Source organism: Grampus griseus (genome assembly GCF_964374135.1).
Source record: "Grampus griseus genome assembly, chromosome: 8".
Taxonomy (NCBI): Eukaryota; Metazoa; Chordata; class Mammalia; order Artiodactyla; family Delphinidae; genus Grampus; species Grampus griseus.
The window spans coordinates 101,007,276-101,026,589 of NC_139002.1; the positions used below are offsets into that span (position 1 = coordinate 101,007,276).

The following is a 19,314-nucleotide window of genomic DNA, read 5'->3' on the forward strand; positions in this document are numbered from 1 at the left end:
CACACTTGAATTCATTTTGCTTCCCTTCCCCCACCCTGTTGAGCACAAATCCCGTGTGGGGAGAGTCTAAGACAAGCAGGACTCTACTGAGTGCCACAGACAGATGTGCTGATTAAGGGACAGCAGGAAAGACATTTCCATCTGTTGAGGGGGAGGTGGGAGGTAGTTAAATCATGGAGGGCTTCCAGGAGGAGGTGACAGTGAAGGTCACAAAACCCCTTTCTCCTGCTCTTGACCCTGGAGCCCCTAGGCCATACTTCAGATGCCATTTCAGAGCCTGGAGTTCCCTGTGACTTACTCCTTAAAGGCAGGACCTCACAGATCCAAGCTCCTTACGATAGCCAAGGCCCAGAACAGTTAGGTGACTTTCTCAAGATCTCACAGCCCATCTGTAGCCCTGCAGCTCCCCAGCATCCTGCCTGCAGCAAAGACACAGTCTCCCATCCCTGGGAGGTTGGGGTGGTCTTTCTCATTCCTGGGCGTCTATCAGAGCCTGTCCCTCCCTTTCTAGGGAGGTATGATTAGCCCCATCTGTCAGATGGGGAAACTGAGACTGAGGGGCTACACCAACGTCATGTGGCCACTTAGTGGCAGAAAACGAGCCCAGAACCCAAACTCTCGGCTCTGATGACCAAGTCTCAAGTGCCCAGCACTGTGTTAGCAGCAGAAGTACCCCAGTCACCATCCTCACCCCATCACCAGGAAGCCGGCTTGGCACCCAAGACTATGGACAGGGGACACTGTGGGGGAGGGGGAGGGGAGCAGTCCTGTTTTGGGGGAGCCACCTCTGGGTTCTGAGTTCAGGGCCCACACTCAAGGAGTCCCAAGGAAGAGGGTCCACCTGAGCTCCTGTAGAGTCCTGCCACTTCCACCCACCCCAGGGGAGCAGCCCTGAGTCCAGGGCCCAGAAGGTGAACTGGCACTACGACCTGGCCATTAACAGAGCAGTCACCCAAGAGACGTAGCTCTGTTGTCTTCCAGGTAAGGAAACCAAGCCCCAGAGACATCAATGGCTTAGCCAGAGTCACCAACTCCTCACCCCTCCTAGTCTAGAAGGAAGAATCTCAAGGATGCCCTCGCCCAGGTGTCACAGCAGCTCAGTCAGTTACCTGCGCAAGTGTGACCTGAGCAGCGTGCCTCCCAGCTGCTGCTGGGGTCTGCGTGAGCTCGTAGGACCCCAGGACCCCAGCGGGTGCTAGCAGCTTGGCCCCTGCCTCCAACATCCAAGTAAGGGGGCCATGAAAAGGCAGAGCTCAAGGTAACCCCAAGACTCTGCCTCTCACTCCCCAGATGCCCAGCTCCTCATCCTGCCCCTCATGCTTTCCATCTGCATTTATGAAGTACCTACTATGTGCTCTGCACCCAGCGACACCCTGGGGGATCCAAGTAAGCCACACTTAGGATCAAGCGGGCGTCAGCTTGGCAGCCTGGTCCATCCAGAACGGTCCCGGGACTCTTGGATCCAGTCTTTAAAGTGAGCATCCGTCTACTGGCACCTCCCAGACTTGTCTGTCTGGCTCCAGCCTGGACGCCTCCAGGAAAGGACACTCTCTGGGCCTGGATTACCTCCACCACACAACCCACACATTTCACCTTGAGGCTCAGGGCAGTGAGGCCATACTCTCAAGATCACACAGCAACTCGGTGGCTGTGTTTTGCCTGGGCGCACCCAACACAAGGGGTCACGAGCTTCCTCCAGAAGCTCCTCAAGCACGGTTTACCCCAGGTGGGATCGCCCTGACCTCTCCAGCTGTCACCAACCCACCTCAACCACCTTCTCCGTAAGCTCAGTCTCCTTCCCCCAGGGCGCAATTCCACAAGAATCCAGGCTCTGCTTAACTCTCTCCCTTTAAGAGTCTCACGTGTCTCCACACCTCACCCCTACCAGGAGCCCATTCTCTCAGGAGCCCCTGCTGGGGATGACTCCCCAGCCCTCCCCTAGCATCTCAGCTCGAACTTCGCTAGGTGCCATGGAGTAAAGTGGATCTAGCCTGCATCAGAGCTCTCCAGCCCGCCAGCCTCTCCAGTGGGGCTTCCCTCACTCCCCGGCTGTGGCTGGGAGGAGCCCTGTCCTGGGACCACCCATCTGGCCCCGTTCTTTCCAGGAGTACAACCCACCCCCACTCTGGCCACATCTCCGCCAGGACCTGGTCTTTCCAGGCTATGGGGAGGAAGAAGTGTTTACCCAACTCCATGAGAAGGCCACAGCTTTTCTGCAAATACAGGGAAAGGGTCCCACACCTGGTTGCCCAGGGACTGGGACCACCCCTAAGAATCAAGGAACAGATATGGGTACTGGAGCCACTAGTCCAGGGCCCAGAGTCTGCGCTGCACCCCTCCAGGCTGCAGGGAGGTCCTACCCACCTTTGAGCTCAGCAGGTTCCAGGAGCCCCAGATGGAAGTTCACCAACTTGCAAGCGAATGTGGCAGAGACCCAGTCCCCCCTTTCGCAAATGCACTGCTTTTCAAGGGTTCACTCAGCCTGGGGGTCCCTCCTCTAGGTGCTTATCCCAGGCTTATTCTGGCTTGCACTCCGCCGCACACCCCCTTGCCCCCATCTCACTTGCGCTCCGGACAAGCTAGGAGTTGGCGCTGTCACTCCGGGACGGTCAGCAGCCCACCCTTCACAATTCCTGCCCCCAGAGAGACCCCCTGAACCCTCCATGCCGAATGTCCTTCCACCCCAAACCGGCTCGCCAGTCCTCGGGCTACAGCACGGACAGGGATGGGGGCGTAGAGCACCTCCCAGTAGGGGTGCACACACTGCAGGGAACCCCCCCCGCACCGTCCCACCCCCAGAGGCAGCCGCGGCCCGACCCCGCGCGGACCTACCCGCTCCACATACTGGCGACTCGGGGCGCCCGGGCGTCGGTTCCCCGCGCCGCCGCCGCGATCGCCCAGAGATCTCCCCGCGCCGCCCCCGCCGCGTCCCCGCCCGCAGCCGACTCCGCCCCGGGCCAGCCAGGCTGCCCCGCCGCCTGTCAGTCTTGCCCGCTGCCTGTGGGTCTGTGCGGCCCGGGCTCGCGCCCCGGCCCCCAGTCCCTCTGCGACCCTGCCCTCGGCGGGTCACGTGGCCGAGGGGTGGCCCAAGGACACGTGCCCTGCCCCGCCCCTCTGGCGGCCGACGCGCAGAGCTCGCGCGCGCTCCCGGCCCAGCCCCGCTCCGGCCGCCCTCCCTGGACAGTGCGACGGCCCGAGTGGGGGAGGAGCGGGTCCCCATCATCCTGCGGCCAGCACTGCTCTCTGACGCTCCCAGCTTACTCTGCTCCAGACATCCGGCGCCCAGCGCGGCCCAGCGCAGCACCCTCCCAGGACCACCCCTGCTCAAGAGCCTACCATGGCTCCGGGCTTTCAGCTCCCAGATTCTTAGCGGACTGTCACTCAAGGCCGGCAGACACCCTCCCACCCCCTCACGCGGCCCTCCGGCCATCACTCCTTCCCTGGCCTCCCTGCTCTGCGCCTGTCTCTGGGCAACTTCCCTCCTGGTGAGAAGTGGGGCTGACCCCAAAACTAGTTTTCTCACTCCTACTGAGTGCATTTTCTGAGGGAGGCCCCACCTTTGGCCCAAGTCTTCAACCCCAACCCCGCCCCTCCCCCCCCCAACCAGGGGCCTCCCTTCCTGCTCTGAACAGATACTGCCCATCCTTACCTTTGCCCACCATCTACTCTCTGGGAGAATTGCGCACGCGCGCGCACACACACACACACACACACACACACACACACACACACACACACACACACACACACACACACACACACACACACACACCTGTCAGGTCCCACATCCTCTGCAGATTCCCTGAACGCTGGTCTAGCCTGTCCCTCCACCCCTCTGTCCCTCTGTCACCTTTCCTGAGCCCTGACCATCAGCCTCAACTTCAGCCTGGGGCTGATCCAGTGAGAGCATAACCCCGCTTCTCTCCTGCCAGGGACCATGGCTCCCAGCCTCCGTGTCTAGAGGAGGCCTAGGAGGATGGGAGGAAGTACTTCCCTTCCAGATATTGCTAGAACTTGGGGCACTACCCTCAGACCCCGAGCTGGGGCCCCAGGCTTGAGTTTATCACGTCTTCATCTGGGGCACGTATTTTGAATGCATGCATCCAACCACCCCTTCTGAGCACAAACTGTGGGCCATACAAGGGCTGGGGACCCAAAAGGAAACTGCATAGACACAGGCTCTGTCCTCCTGGGGCTCCAGTGCAGTGGAGAGATGTGGGGTGGGGACCTCCACTTCCAGGGCCACTGCCTGCCCAGGGTACACCTTGCCTAGTGAATGGTGTCTTAGTTCAAATTAGAGAACGGTACTCCTTTCCTAGGTGGGCATGGCCCATGCCAAGGTACAGGACTTGGTGAGTGGAGGGCGAGCCAGACTTGATGTCTGGCTCTGATGCCCCCTTGGCTGGTACCCTGTGCAGTGAACAACCTGGGCAGCCCTCTGTGACGTCCTTTTCATTCTGCCCAGACCTCCTTCACTCTGCAGGGCAATTGTTTCCACAGCTGTGGTTTCCCAAGGGCAGGGACCAAGTCCTCCTTGGGGCTGTGTTTCTCCACCCACCGCAGCCCAGCCCAGGGTCTGGCCCAAAGCAGATGTCATTATGTTTGTTGACGAATCCTTCTCCAAATAGTCTTGAGCAACTGCTGTCTTCCTGGACCTTGCTCTGTTCACTCTTTAGGGGAATGGGGAGGGGATGACACAAAAGGAGCTCAGAACAGGGCGCTTACCCTCCAAGTCGTCACAAGCCCAGGCAGGAGATAAGACCTGGTCCAAGTCGTGGTAACCCGGACTGGTGGGAGATAAGGGGTGGAGGGGGTGTCAGTCCAGGGCTATGGCCCCAGAGGAAGGGTCCTCAGCCCGGGAGGACCGGTGGGCTGGGGAGACTCTTGAGGGAGGCTTTGAAGGACAAGTGTGGGGTCACTGTCACCACCCCAATTACTAGCCAAAAATATCCCATGATCTATGCAGCTGCTTAGGACTCCCAAGGCCTCACTAGCTCCTCCCACAACTCTTCAGTTGAAAAAGATGGGCTCAGAGAAGTTAAGGAACCTGCCCAATGTCACACAGCCAGGGATGGAGGGGCTGTGACCCCTTATACCGGTTTTCTGAAAAGACAGCCCAGAAACCAGAGGGGCTCTCTGGCAGCCCCAGCTACATGCTGTCGGGCAACAAGAGGAGCCTACTAGGTGCCTGATCGGCAGGTGGGGAAGAAAATATAAAAGGTGTGTCCTCTGCCCCCAAGCCACTGCCCTTCCCAAACTTCCCCCTCACCCCTGCCATCCTTATCCCCAGCCTGGCAGCCTTGGCCACAGACCCATCCAGAAGACTGCCAGCCTAGATGACCCAGGCCCTGATTCTGGACTTCAGTTCACTGTGTGACCAAGAATGAGTGTCTTGCCCTCTCTGAGCCTCAGATTCTACATCTGTACAACCACCAAGTTGGACAAGACAATCAGGACCACCCCCGGTGCCGACCTTGTAGAATGCTCATGAAATTCCTCATAGTTCTATGCCAGTCCCCTGTCTGGAGCCCCGCCTCTCACCCCTCCCCCAATGCCCCTGCTGAGTGGCAAGATTCCACCATCCCCTCCGCTCACCTGTCTGTGTCCCAGGGCTGCTCTCCCAAGTTGCCCTTGAGTGCAAGGCCCAAACCTGATGGGGCGTAGCGGACGGTCCCTGAGCTCATTGCCAGGAACACAGGGCATTTTTCTCGGGCAGGGCACTCAGTGCGTTCCTTAGCGGGGTCCATGGCTGGAGGGCCAGACCGAGAGTGTCTCTGGAGACTGCCAAGCGGGAAGGTGGCAGGAGCCTTCTCCCCACTCCCAGGCTGAGACTCACACTAACCTTTGCTATCTCTGAGGAGCAGTGGCCAGTGAGGGAGGCGCCTCCCAGACAGGCCTCTATCTCCTTAAACCCAGTAATTATTAACTCCCGTGGCTCAGCAGACAGCATATGAGGCTGGGCCCCTCTCCTAAGGAAGGTGAGATACCTTGAAGGGAAGTGAGAGCCTCCCTCTACATACCTAAGGCCCCAGGTTTTTACCGGGCCCATGGATGGGGCTGCCTGTCCTCTTCCCACTCAGGTTGGCAAGTTGAAAAGAGCCTGTCCAGCTTTGACCCTGTCACTAGTTGGCTGTGTGGCCTTGGGCAAGGCCCCCGCTGCCCTGTGGTCCCTGGCCTCAATATCCCCTTAAAACTATTAACCACCAGCAAAAAGGGACCAGATGGTGTAGCAGTTAGGAACGCAGACCTGGATGGAGTCAGAGAGGTTGGATTCAACCCCACTCCCAGACTGTGGACCCTTGCGCACATTAGGCTCTATGCTGCAGTTTCCCCAACTATAAAATGGAATCTCTCCCTCTGAGGCACATCAGGCCAGCTGCTATTGCCCAGACATGCCCTACACCCCCCTCTTCCCACATTCCTCACACTACCCCCTCTCTGCATCCTCCACTCCAACCCACCCCCTCTGATAAAATTCTCTTTTGCTCATACCCCCTCCTCCAGGAAGCCTTCCCCTCTGGATTGCTTTCTCCTCTGCAGGCATTGGGCTGGAGCCCTCAGACACGTGGTCCACCTTGTGTCATGAACAGTGCCCCATGGCACTGTCAGACACCCCCCACATGAACTGAGTGACCCCATGGGCAGAGGCTGGCCCGCGCTCATCACCAAATCCTCAGTGGGCCCTTGCCTGGCACACAGTCAGCCTCAATCCACCCGTGGGATGGTTTGAGTGTTCCACCCTATCTCGTTTGGCCTGCATTCTAATCGGGAGTTCTGCCGTTCCCTTGGCTGTGTGACCTTGGGCAAGTCACTTAACCTCTCTGGGACTCAATCCCCACAACTATAAAAATGGGAACAATTCTCCCCTGTGAAGTTGTGAATATCAAAGAAGATAACATTCATGAGGTGGCAGCCACAGTGGACACTGAGTTTCCTGTCCCCTTCTCCCTCGCCTTCCCTCTTTTTTCCTGTCAGCCTCTGAGTTCCCACTGGGAGAAGCTGCCAGTTCCTGAGGGGTAGTCACACCCCGCCTGCCCTGCGCATGGATAACAATATCTCTCACTCAAGCTTTGGGCTTCCAAGCTCTCTCAGCCTAATGCAAACCAGATGCTGGCCTCTGTTTCCTGGCAGTGAATTTTCCATGGCCTGCTCCCAACCCCTTCCTGTTTTTGCTCCTCACTGATCCTCCTGCTAGATTCTCCCGTGCCTCCACCTTCCTCTGGGCCCACCTGGAAACAATGAATGAAAAACAGGATGTGTGAAGGGGCGGGGGGGGGGTCTCCCCATCACCCTGACGTGGCGGGAGGTGAAGGGGCTGAGCCTGGCTGGTGACAAAGTGTACAGGCTATGGTTCCTCCCTGCCAAGCCCCAGCTGTCCTCTCAGAGGGGAAACTGAGTCAGAGTTGTTCTGGGGATTGTCTAGAAAATCTGGCTACTTTCTGGACATTTAGGCACAGCTGGGACTGCACGGGAAGCTCTGAGGACCTTGTCCTTCGTTGTGACTTAGGAAAATCAGAGGCAGAAGGAGCCCAACCCCTTCCTGTTGCAGGTGAGGAAACTGAGGCTTGTGGACTCATCCCGGGTCACTGGTGGGTCAGAACCAAGAGGCAGCCAGGTCTGGGACTGCTTGCCCGGAAAAGCTGCTGCCCTAAGTCACCTCTCAGCCATTCCTGCTGCCCTTCCCCCGCCACCGCACCAAGCCCAGTTCCGAGGGGACGGTCACAAGGCCGCCAGCGCCCGGCTGCCACCTCGCATCGGCATGAGGCAGCCTGGATCCTTCCCACCAGCGGCCGGGCCCTGGTGAGGGAGGCCTTGGGCAAGCCCAGGAGGGCGTGCTGGGGGCTCTTTATCCTCTCAGCCCTGCGAACCCACTTCCAGCATCCCAGACTGGCCATCTGAGTAAGGACTCAGCCATTTCCATGAAAACAACAGCCCAAGGCTTCCCTGAAAGCCAGGCTCGGGCCCCTCCCTCCGCCAGCTGTGCAGAGTGTTTGGACAACTGGATGGAATGTTTTGCAGGGCGAGAGCTCCCTGGATCCCCGGGCTCAGATTTCAAGAGGGAGGGAGGAGAGGATGCTGGCTCCAGGAAGAGGCTTGAGAGGCCAGCTGTGGGCTTGGAGGCCCCCCGCCCAGGCCTGACCAGCACCACTGCCTGCCCAGCTCCCCCCGCCCCCGCCATGGTGGGGAGCCTGAGTCCGGCCCAGGCCACTGGGGGAAGGACAGGACAGAGGGAAGAGGCAGCAGAATGGTGTCAGAGATTTGTGGGGGCCAATCGGGTGAAGTCAGGCCCAGAAGACGGTCTGGGCTCAGGGAGGAGCCGGGCCCAGGGCAGCCGTCTGATCCCCTGGCAGTGATCGGCCCATCTACCACCACCCCCATTTTACAGATAAGGCAGTTGGTGTCCAGAGGAGGCAGGCGCTCATCCCAGGTGACAGCATGCTGGGTGTAGAGCTGCAACCCAGGGCTCCTGACCCTAAGCTCACTCTCCTCTCTGTCCAGGTTGTCCCCACCCTCACCCCCAGCCCCCAAGACACACACACGCTCCAGCCAATGAACTGTCATCCTTGCTCTCCCCAGACAACACAGACAAAACAACCTACTCAAGCCTAGTACTCTAGGTTCACGAAGCTTACACAGACACTGAGCTCCCCACCAGCCTCCGAGTGTGGCACTAACCCATCTAGCACAAGGGGTGGAGGCCATGAGAGCCAGGGTTCCTGTACCATCTCCTACTCTGGGGTCAGAGCTCTCCCCAGGTTCCCCACCACAGCCGTCCAGGCCTCCCAGAGCCCCTTGAGAAGCCACACAAGTTCTAGACCCAGCTATTTGGAAGATAGCCTGAGCCTCAGTTTACCCACCTTTAAACTGGGAGGATTACTCTTGCTCTACTTGACTCATCGTCGTCCTGGGTGCTGATGGCAAGGGGCAGAGAGTGCTGGCTGGTGGGCCTCTTTGGAGACTTAAATATTTCCCAGGGACAAAACCACTGGAGCTCACAAGAAAGGAAGGAGGGGATTCCTTTTGCCCCAGAGGGGTGTGGGTGTCCCACAAAGGTGCCTGGGGGCCTGGGCTGGATTCTTTGAGGTGGAACCTGTTTGCCCACTCCCTGGTCCAGAGCAGGAAAGCTCAGCCACCTAATGGGATTAGAACCAGCCAGCCCTTGAGGGACAAATACGATTAGAGGGGGAGAGTATGACCCTAGGGCAGCAGATGACTCCCTTCCAAAATGTGGGGTAGGGACCATGCTAGGATTTTTGCATTCATGATATCAGACTTCGTTCACCCTGGCAATCACCCATCGGTCCTCTCATTGCTTTCTGTTCCCATTTTAAAGATGAAGGAGGGGGGAATGCCCTGGTGGTCCAGTGGTTATGGCTCCATGCTTCTGCTGCAGGGAGCCAGGGTTCAATCCCTGGTCAGGGAACTAAGATCCTGCAAGCCATGCAGCACAGCCAAAAACGAGAAAACAAACAAAACGAAGATGAAGGAACTGAGATGTGGAAAGTTTAAAGGGTTTGGTCACAGTGAACAAGGGAAGGAGCGAGGATTTTCATCCAGATTTATCTGATTCCAGAAGCTCATGTTCTTATCCCTCCATCATTCATCCTCTCAGGAGGAGGGGTAAGGGGGGGCTTTTTAGAGAAAATAGGGCTTGAAGAATAAGCAGGAGTTTAATATGTAATAATTATGAATATATAGAATAAATAATTATTAAATAGATAGACGGGGATTCTAGGCAGAGGGAGCATCAGGAACGAAGGCTGGGAGGTGGGAGAGAGCAGGGTACAGAGGGAGGGATCCCTTCATTCTGCTCAGGCTAAGTTGGGGGACAGTAAACAAAAGATCAGATGGACCGCCTCGGGATGAATCATGAAAAGACTTGGAGGCCAAGTTAAAGAGTTTGAAGTTTATACCAAAGGCTCCAAGGAGACAGTTAAACATTTTTAAGCAGGAGAGTGGCATGATTGGAGCCCTGCTTTGGGAAGAAGAAATCGACAGCAGCGTGCACAGAAAATAGAAGGGACACATCAAACATCCAGGGAGGGCAAGACTTTCTGAACTTAGAAGCGTTTGAAGAACCCTCAAAAGAAGAAGATCTGTTTACATGACAATGTAAAACTTATCTATGTTCTATATTCCTCCCTCCACCAAAAAGTCACCAAAATTAAAAGCCAGATAGCCTGGGGAAAATATTCCCAACAAATGGCAAAATGTTAACATCTTTAAGATAAAGAATTCACAGAAACCAGTAAGAAAAACACTGGGCACCCAGTAAATGTGTTCATTCATTCATTCATTCGACAAATATTTAATAAGCACCTGTGCCAGGTGCCAAGGAGATATTAGTGGACAAGACAAAGTTTCTACACTCATGAAGTATACAGTTCAGGGGAGGAGTGTGTTGGGGGATTCAGACATCTAATTGTAACAATGTGACAGGTACAAGGATGGGAAGTACATTGAGCAACTAGGCCAGATCAGGTGGGGCCTTGTAAGCTGGGCAAGGAGTTCAAACTTTATCTTTTTTTTTTTTTTTTAAATAAACTTATTGATTTATTTTTTGGCTGTGTTGGATCTTCGTTGCTGTGCGCGGGCTTCCTCTAGTTGCAGTGAGCGGGGGCTACTCTTCATTGTGGTGTGTGGGCTTCTCATTGTCATGGCTTCTCTTGTTGCCGAGCATGGGCTCTAGGCGCGCGGGCTTCAGTAGTTGTGGCACGTGGGCTCAGTAGTTGTGGCTCGCGGGCTCTAGAGTGCAGGCTCAGTAGTTGTGGCTCATGGGCTTAGCTGCTCCGTGGCATGTGGGATCTTCCCGAACCAGGGCTCGAACCTGTGTCCCTTGCATTGACAGGCAGATTCTTAACAACTGTGCCACCAGGGAAGCCCCAAACTTTGTCTTTTTTGCTCGTGGGATCTTAATTCCCTGACCAAGGATTGAACCCGGCCACGGCAATGAAAGCACCGAGTCCTAAGCACTGGACCGCCAGGGAATTCCCAAGGAGTTCAAACTTTATACTTAAGGACAAAAGGGAGTCATTGAAGGGTTCAAGCAGGGGTGTGATGTGATCAGATTTGCATGTCCAAAAGGTGGCTACTATAGACGTGTGTGGAATGGATTGGAGAATTTTTTTTTTTTTTTGGCCTTGCGGCACACAGGATCTTAACTCCTCAACCAGGGATCGAACCTGCGTCCTTGCAGTGGAAGCACGAAGCCTTAACCACTGTACTGCCAGGGAAGTCCCTGGATTGGAAAATTTCTGCTTCTTCTCATTTGGTGGACTTAGAGCAGTGAGGAACCTTCTTGCTACAGAAAAAGAATATCCCGCAAAGAGAGGCCATGATTCCTTGAGGCCCTGTTGTCTTCCAAGATCTCCAAAACCCACTTCCTGCCTCCAAAAGAAAAGTTAGAATGAAGCTGGGAGCTTGGCCAGGAGAGGGTGGGGGAGCTGGATCTTGGGCAACTATACGAAGCCAGGGCCCTCAAGGAGGACTGAAGTGTCCCATGCTGGTGGCACCCTCTGGCTCCTGGCAGAAGCAGAGGCAAATCCCCTTTGGAGGGAAGTGTCCAAATACAGGTAAGAAGATTCCCATTGGTTAATACCAAGTAATGAGCTCCCAATCAGAGATCGCCAGCACAGAAGGAGGCTAGCCACCATGAGTGAGAATCAGAAGAAACAACATAGAACAGATTTAGATGCTATAGAACCCCGGATACTCAGGTCCTATGTACATTATAGAAAGGTTATGTATGAACTTAAGATAAATAAACAAGTGATTATTAAAGAGAACCAAACAGATTTTTGAATGACCAAATGAAGTATACATATAGATGTATATCTCCAAAAGAATGGGTTAAATAGATTAGACAGAGCCAAAGAGAGAATTAGAGTCCTGGAAAATATATATAAATAATCAAAAAGTAACAGAAAAGTACACACAGATATGGAAAATTTGAAAAAGAAGTTGAAAAGAGATATAGAGCATAGACTTATGAGGTCTATAAAATCCAAGAATAGAAAGTAAAGCACAGGGACTTTCCTGGTGGTGCAGTGGTTAAGAATCTGCCTGCCAATGCAGGGAACACAGGTTCGAGCCCTGGTCCAGGAAGATCCCACATGCTGCAGAGCAACTAAGCCCGTGTGCCACAACTACTGAAGCCCGCGTGCCTAGAGCCCGTGCTCCACAACAAGAGAAGCCACCGCATGAGAAGCCTACGCACCACAACGAAGAGTAGCCCCTGCTCGCCGCAACTAGAGAAAGACCAAGCACAGCAATGAAGACCCAACACAACCAAAAATAAATGAAATTGATTCTTTAAAAAAAAAAAAAAAGAAAGTAAAGCGCAGATAGACATCAACATTTGTTTAATGGATTCAGAGTTTCAGTTTGGGAAGAGGAAAATATTCTGGAGATGGGTGATGGTTGCACAACAATATGAATGTACTTATTGTCACTAAACTGTACACTTAAATGCTTAAAGCAGTTTAAAAAACCCACACACCTGACCCACTTAAGCATAAGAATATGAAAAGGTTGAGACTGAAAAAAGTTATATGAATAAACAACAAGGTTCTACTGTATAGCACAAGGAACTATATGCAATAGCCTGTGATAAACAATACTTGAAAAGAATATGAAAAAGAATGTATATATATGTATATATGTACATATGTATACATATGTATAACTGAATCACTTTTCTGTACAGTAGAAATTAACACAACATTGTAAATCAACTATACTTTAATAAAACATATTATTAAAAAGAAAAAAGTTATATGAAGAAAATACAGAGCAAAAGAAAGGTGGTATATCTATATTAATAACTGAACTTTAAGACAAAAAGTATTATTAAAGGTAGTCACTATGCAGTAATGATGAAGTGATGACAATGTTAAGTAAAATAAAAGTGAAATTCACCAGGAAAGATATAACAATTCTATATTAGTATACACCTAAAATAAAAAAGTCTAAAAATATTTAAAGCAAAAATCCTTAAAGCTACAGGGGCAAATTAGACAAATCTGTCATGACAGTGTGAGGTATCAACAAATCTCTCTCAATTATGAGTAGATTTAAGGAAGCAAAGTATCAGAAACTGGCAGCAACAGAGACCTCTAGCATTGGTAGTAAAGGCTAAAACGTGAAGCTCTCGATCAAAGCTGATTGAGAAGAAATTAGATCCCTGTATCCTCTCCCCTACTTCATGCCACTAAGCAACTTCCCCTTTCTGAGTCTAACAGAAGACTGGAAATTTGTTCTCTGGAGACGGTAAAACAGTCTTTGGGACAATAGCTGACTAAGGGGATTAAGTGATTGCATACAAGTTGAAAACTGAGACACCACCCCCTTCCCTGGCCCTAAACCCTCTTCCCTTACCAAGCAGTCAGAATACTGGCAGCCAGATTTTTACCCTCCAGGCAGCAGGTTGGATGAACCTTCCCTGGGGACTCAGGCCAGCCCAAGAAGAGAGGACTAAAGACCCTAAGATTAGTGTTACCCATGAAATGCCCCATCAGAACACCATACTGTGAAGGTCAAAGTCAACATGCTTAGAGCTTCCCATCAATTTTTAAGCTCCCATTCTTAATAATGAACGGACAGGGACTTCCCTGGTGGTCCAGTGGTAAAGAATCTGCCTTCCAATGCAGGGGACATGGGTTCGATCCCTGGTCGGGGAAATAAGATCCCACATGCTGCGGGGCAGCTAAGCCAGTGCGCCACAACTACTGAGCTCACACGCCTCAACTAGAGAGCCCACGTGCTGCAAACTACAGAGCCCATGCACTCTGGAGCTTGCGCACCACAGCTAGAGAAGAGAAAACCCTGCACGCCACAACTAGAGAGAAGCCCACTTGCTGCAACTAAGTAAGACCTGACGCAGCCCTAAAGAAAGAAAGAAAGAATTAAAAAATAATAATAATGAGCAGACAACCAAAGACTATAAGACAACGAAGGAGAACCTCTAACATGAAGGAAGTCAAACCTAGTAAGCAGAAAAAAAGCAACTTGCAGGAAACAGAGACTCTGAGAAGGAAAAAAACCCTCAAAAAACAAACAAAAAATCCCCCCTATCATTAATATCCCTCAGAGAGAGCAAAAGGAGGTATTGCATTCATGAAATAAGAACATGATTTTATACAATGAAAGTTGAGAGAACAAAAAGAACTCTTGGTGGGCTTCCCTGGTGGTGCAGTGGTTGAGAGTCCGCCTGCCGATGCAGGGGACGTGGGTTCGTGCCCCGGGCCGGGAAGATCCCCTGTGCCGTGGAGCCATGGCCGCTGAGCCTGCGCGTCCGGAGCCTGTGCTCCGCAATGGGAGAGGCCACAACAGTGAGAGACCCGTGTACCGCAAAAAAAAAAAAAAAAAAAAAAAAAAAATTAACCTTTTTAAAAAAAATATGACAGCTGAAAAGAAAAGCTCTGAAGAGGGGCTAAGGTAATATCCCCCCAAAATAAAGAAATAAAATAAAAATAAAGAAATAGAAAAAGGATTAGAAAATTCAAGGCGAAATTTAGGAAACTCACTATCTGCATTACAAGGACTACAGAAAGAGAGAACAGAAGAAAATGGAGATAAAAACATCAAATAAATAATTTGAGATCACTTCCCCAAACTGAAGGATAGGATTTTTCAAACCGAAAAGGCCCACACTGTGCCTAGTAGAGTCAATGAAAACACTAAGATACATCATTGTACATTTTCAGGAAACTGGGGGCAAAAAGAAGATTTTACAAGCTTCCAGAAACACAATAATAACCACAACAAAGGACCTAGAATCAGAATGGATTTTGGCTTCTCAATAGCAACACCAGAAGCAAGAAAACAATGGAGAAAAATGCCTTCAAGATTCTGAAGGAAAACTATTTCCAACCTGGAACTCTATGCCAACTAAACTATCATTCAAGTTCACGTGCAAGGTCTTGAAAATTTTAACTTTCACGTACTCTTTCTCAAGAACCACTGAAGGATGCACTTCAGCAAAATGAGGGGGGAACCAAGGAAAAAACCCTATAGGTCAAGAGACTGGAAAGCCAGCAAAGGACTAAAGGGAAGGGAATCTTCAGGATGATTGTGAGAGCAGATGCTGGGATTCTGTGTAGGCAACGACGGCAATCAGACCAAACTGGAAGAGAGAAGATCAAGAAGTCGGTATGTTAAGAGCAATCATCACCATGCCTTCTGCCACTGTACCACTATTTTGAACTCATGAACTCTTACAGGGTGTGTTCCACCAAAACAGAAGAGTAAAACCATAAGAAAGAAAGAGGATACAGGGAAACAAGGACTCCAACCCGGGTGAATGGGGAAGATTATTCCAAGGACGACGACAAAGCCCCAGGACAATGGCTGTGTAGCAGTATGGAGAGTAACCCGCCTAGACAGAGGAGAACCATGGTCACTAGGAATAATGTCTCCAAGGAAAAATCATTGGAATGGATAGATTAACTGATGTGATTGAAAATACTGGAAGGTGTGGGAAGAATGAGCACTAGGTACAAAGAAACCTGAACAATTTTAAAAAATGACAGTTACTAACTTTAGAGAAAACTAAAAGTACAAAATATAGTCATATTAGTGCTCAGCTATGAATAATATTTGAGTAGGCATAAATATGTAAATGCCAAATGTTCACTTAAACACTAATTTTTAACCCGCAGTGGTATCAGATAATTAAATCCTCATCTACTAAATAAGTCAATAGGTTAAACAATTAATAACAAGTTGTCAGGCTTCCCTGATGGCGCAGTTGTTAATAATCCACCTGCCCATGCAGGGGACACGGGTTCAAGCCCTGGTCTGGGAAGATCCCGCAAGCCGCGGAGCAAATAAGCCTGTGCGCCACAACTACTGAGCCTGCGCTCTAGAGCCCGCCAGCCACAACTACTGAAGCCCGCGTGCCTAGAGCCCATGCTCTGCAACAAGAGAAGCCACCGCAATGAGAAGCCCGCGCACTGCAACGAACAGTAGCCCTGCTCGCCGCAACTAGAGAAAGCCCGCGTGCAGCAATGAAGACCCAATGCAGCCAAAAATAATAAATAAATAAAATAAATAAATTTTTTAAAAAGTTGTCAGTATACACATGTTATTTAGCAATATAAAAATGTGTAAAGCCCAGAAGGAACAGCTAGTAAAAAGACAAGCCATAACCAACAAAATTTTAGTATCTAGACTATAAAAGGAACTCCTATAAGTCAATAAAAATACATAAAATAATTCATTAGAAAAATAGGCAAAGACATGAACATGCATTTCATAGAAGAGTCATTACAAATGGCCAATAAGGATTTGAAGAGATACTCAAGCCTGGTAATCAGGGAAATTCAAATAAAACCACAGTGAGACACTATCTCATACTCACTAGGATTGGCAACAATTAAGAAATCTGATTATATCAAATGATACACAAAATGTGGATCAACAGGAACTATAGCGTTGGTAGGAGTGTAAACTGGTAAAACTCAAGCACATTTGCACCAGGAGACATGTACAAGGCTATTCATAATAGCAATCCAAATGTCCAATGAACAGAGACTGGATAAATGCATTGTGGTATCATATTAGCTTCCTATAGCAACTCTAAAAAGTTACAGAGGCTTAAAACAGAAATTTCGTCCTCCACCATGCTGGATGCAAGAAGTCCAAAATTAGTATCACTGGACGGAAATCAAGATGTCAGTAGGTCCATGCTTCCTCTGGAGGCTGTAGGGGAGAACCTGTTCTTTGTTTCTTCTGGCTTATGGTGGAGGCTGGCATTCCTTGTCTCACAGCCTCACAATTTCTCCATCATCTTCACGTTGCCTTCTCTTTTGTCTGTCTTCTGCCTCCCTCTTATTACACACATGATTGCATTTAGAGCCTGCTCCCAACCCCAAAACGTTCTCCCTTTACACAATCAAAATACATTTAACCCATCCCAACATCTTCGAAAGTCTTAATCCATCAAAATATCAACTCAAATCCAAAATCTCATCTAACTATAATCAGCTCAGAATCCCTAATCTCATTATCTAAACCGAGAATAAGTGAGACTCTGGGTATGAGTTATTCTGGGGAAAAAATTCCTCTCCATCTCTGGAACCGTGACACTAGAAATAAGTTGTCTGTTCCCAAAATACAATGGTGGGACAGGCACAGTATAACAGTTATAGACATTCCTATTCCAAAAGAAAGAAAATGGAAGAGATAAAGGGCAAATTTCATTAGTATTTTCAAGGCCTAGGTGAATCTGTCATTCACAGTTCCAGCCTCTGCATCCTTGACTCTGATTTCTAGGCCTGAGGCTCTGCCCTCTGGGCCTGAGGCTCTTCCCTTTGAGTCATTTTTCCTTTTTCTTAAAGGCAAGCAAATGGTTGAAGCTGAGTAGTTTTATAAACCCATCTCCTGCCTGTAGAATTTTGGGAGTCCAACAGCCTTCCCTCATTTCATTGCCTCTGTTCTTTTCAGTTCAAGCTGGCAGCATTTCTGCCGGTATAACATTCTCCAAGGCCTTATGGGTCTCCTTTGTATGTCACAGAGACTCACATCATTAGAGTCTCCCACAGATCTTTCCTGGAAAGTATCATCTTTTATCCCTGGCGTCTGCTGAGATGGTTGAGTGGCTCCACGGGTCATACACCTAATATCCTCAGCACTGGCAGAAGGCTGTCCAACCACACCCATGGCCTTCTCTCTAGAGCACAGTTTTCTAACAGTAAATCACCTAATTTAACATCTTTTGCAACTTGGATAGGCTGCAAATTTCCAAAATCAAGTACTGGTTCCTTTTTGCATAACAGTTCTTTTCTCAATATATTTTTTTCTACAGTTTAGTATAATCAGCAAAAAGAAACCAGGTCACATCTTTAAAATTTTTCTTCAAAATTGCCTCAGCTAAAATCCAAGTTCATCACTTAAAATGCTGCTCTTCACCACTGTAGGACACAATTCAGCTAGACTTTTTCTACTGTATAACAGAGATCACCTCTCCTTCGGTTTCCAGTAACATTTTCCTCATTCTGGTCTGAGCCCTCACTGGCAGAGCCTTAAACATCCATATCTCTACCAATAGTTTGTTCGAGGCAATCTAGGCTTTTTCTATCATGCTTCTCAAAATTCTTCCAGCCTCTACCCATTACCCAATTGCGAAGCCATCTCCAGGTTTTAGCTATCTGTTACAGCAGCAGCCCACTCTCAGTTCCAAACCTCTGTATTAGTTTCTATGGTAACTGTAACAAACTAGGTGGCTTCAAGCAACAGAAATTGGTTTTTCACCATTTTGGAGGCCAAAATTAGTGTGAGTAGGCCAAAATCAAGATGTTGCTAGGTCTGTGTTCCTCTGGAGGGTCTAGGGGAGAATACGTTCCGTGCTCCTTCCAACTTTTGGTGGCTGCAGACATCTGTTGGCTTCGCTCCAGTCTCTGCCTCTATTGTCACATTGCCTTTTCCCCTTCTGTACGTGTCAAATTTCCCTCTTCTTCCCTCTTAAAAGGACACATGTGGTTGCATTTAGGGCCCACTCCGATAATCCTGACAATCTCCACATCCCAAGACCCTGAACTTAATCATACCTGCAAATACCCCATTTCCATATAAGGTAACATTTACAAGTTTCTGGGATTAGGACCTGATATTACGGGGGTGGGGGACATTTTTCATCCTATCAGAGTTATATTCTTATGGTGGAATATTATACAGCATTCAAAAGAATGAATATTTATATGACTCTTATTTCTCTCCCTTCTAGAATATAAGCTCCATATGAGCAGGGCCTTGTTTTACTCATTTTTGTATACTCAGTCTCCATAGAGTGACCACCAGGTAAGTGGTACCCAAGAACTATTTGCTAAATGATCTACTAAAATGGATAATAATGAAGAATAATACAGGTAAACAGAAATATTTATGGTATAACATTAAGTGAAAAAGATGCAAAAAATTGAAATACCAAATAATTATTTTTATGTAAAAATATTCTGTGTTTAAAAAAAAAGACTGAGGAGGTCAGTGAAAATGGAGTAGGGAACTCCAAGAGTTCATCTCTTCACAAAAGCAGCTAATAAACTGCAAAACTGTCAGAATCAACTTTATCAGAACTCTGGAAACAAAATAAAGTTTACAGCAACCAGGTGAACACTTAATCAAGAAATAAGTAGCTGAATTTCAGTAAGAGAACTTTATGATATTTTAACTTACCCTGGCCCATCCCCCACTCCCCAGCTCTGTGGTAGCCTTGAAGACAACAGCCTGCGTTCCTGTTCTTAGCATTAGAGGGAGTGGAATGGACCTTCTACTGAAAGAACTGTGGTTGTTTGTTTTGACCTCTCTGGTGGTTCC

The 19,314-nt window shown here is 49.8% G+C and overlaps 1 protein-coding gene across 3 annotated transcripts in view; it reads right to left on the reverse strand.

Annotated features, from left to right (window-relative positions):
* The window catches only part of RAB3IL1 (RAB3A interacting protein like 1), a 41,713-nt gene that overhangs the window by 14,883 nt on the left and 7,516 nt on the right, over positions 1-19,314 (reverse strand). The window contains exon 1 of one of the 3 annotated variants that reach the window (XM_082659971.1): positions 2,833-2,928. The exons of the other annotated variants lie outside the window; for them this stretch is intronic. Coding sequence (XP_082516097.1) covers positions 2,833-2,843 — 11 coding nt within the window. The 5' untranslated portion in view covers positions 2,844-2,928. Of the gene's footprint in view, positions 1-2,832; positions 2,929-19,314 lie in introns of those variants that run through there. 3 annotated transcript variants of the gene reach the window in all.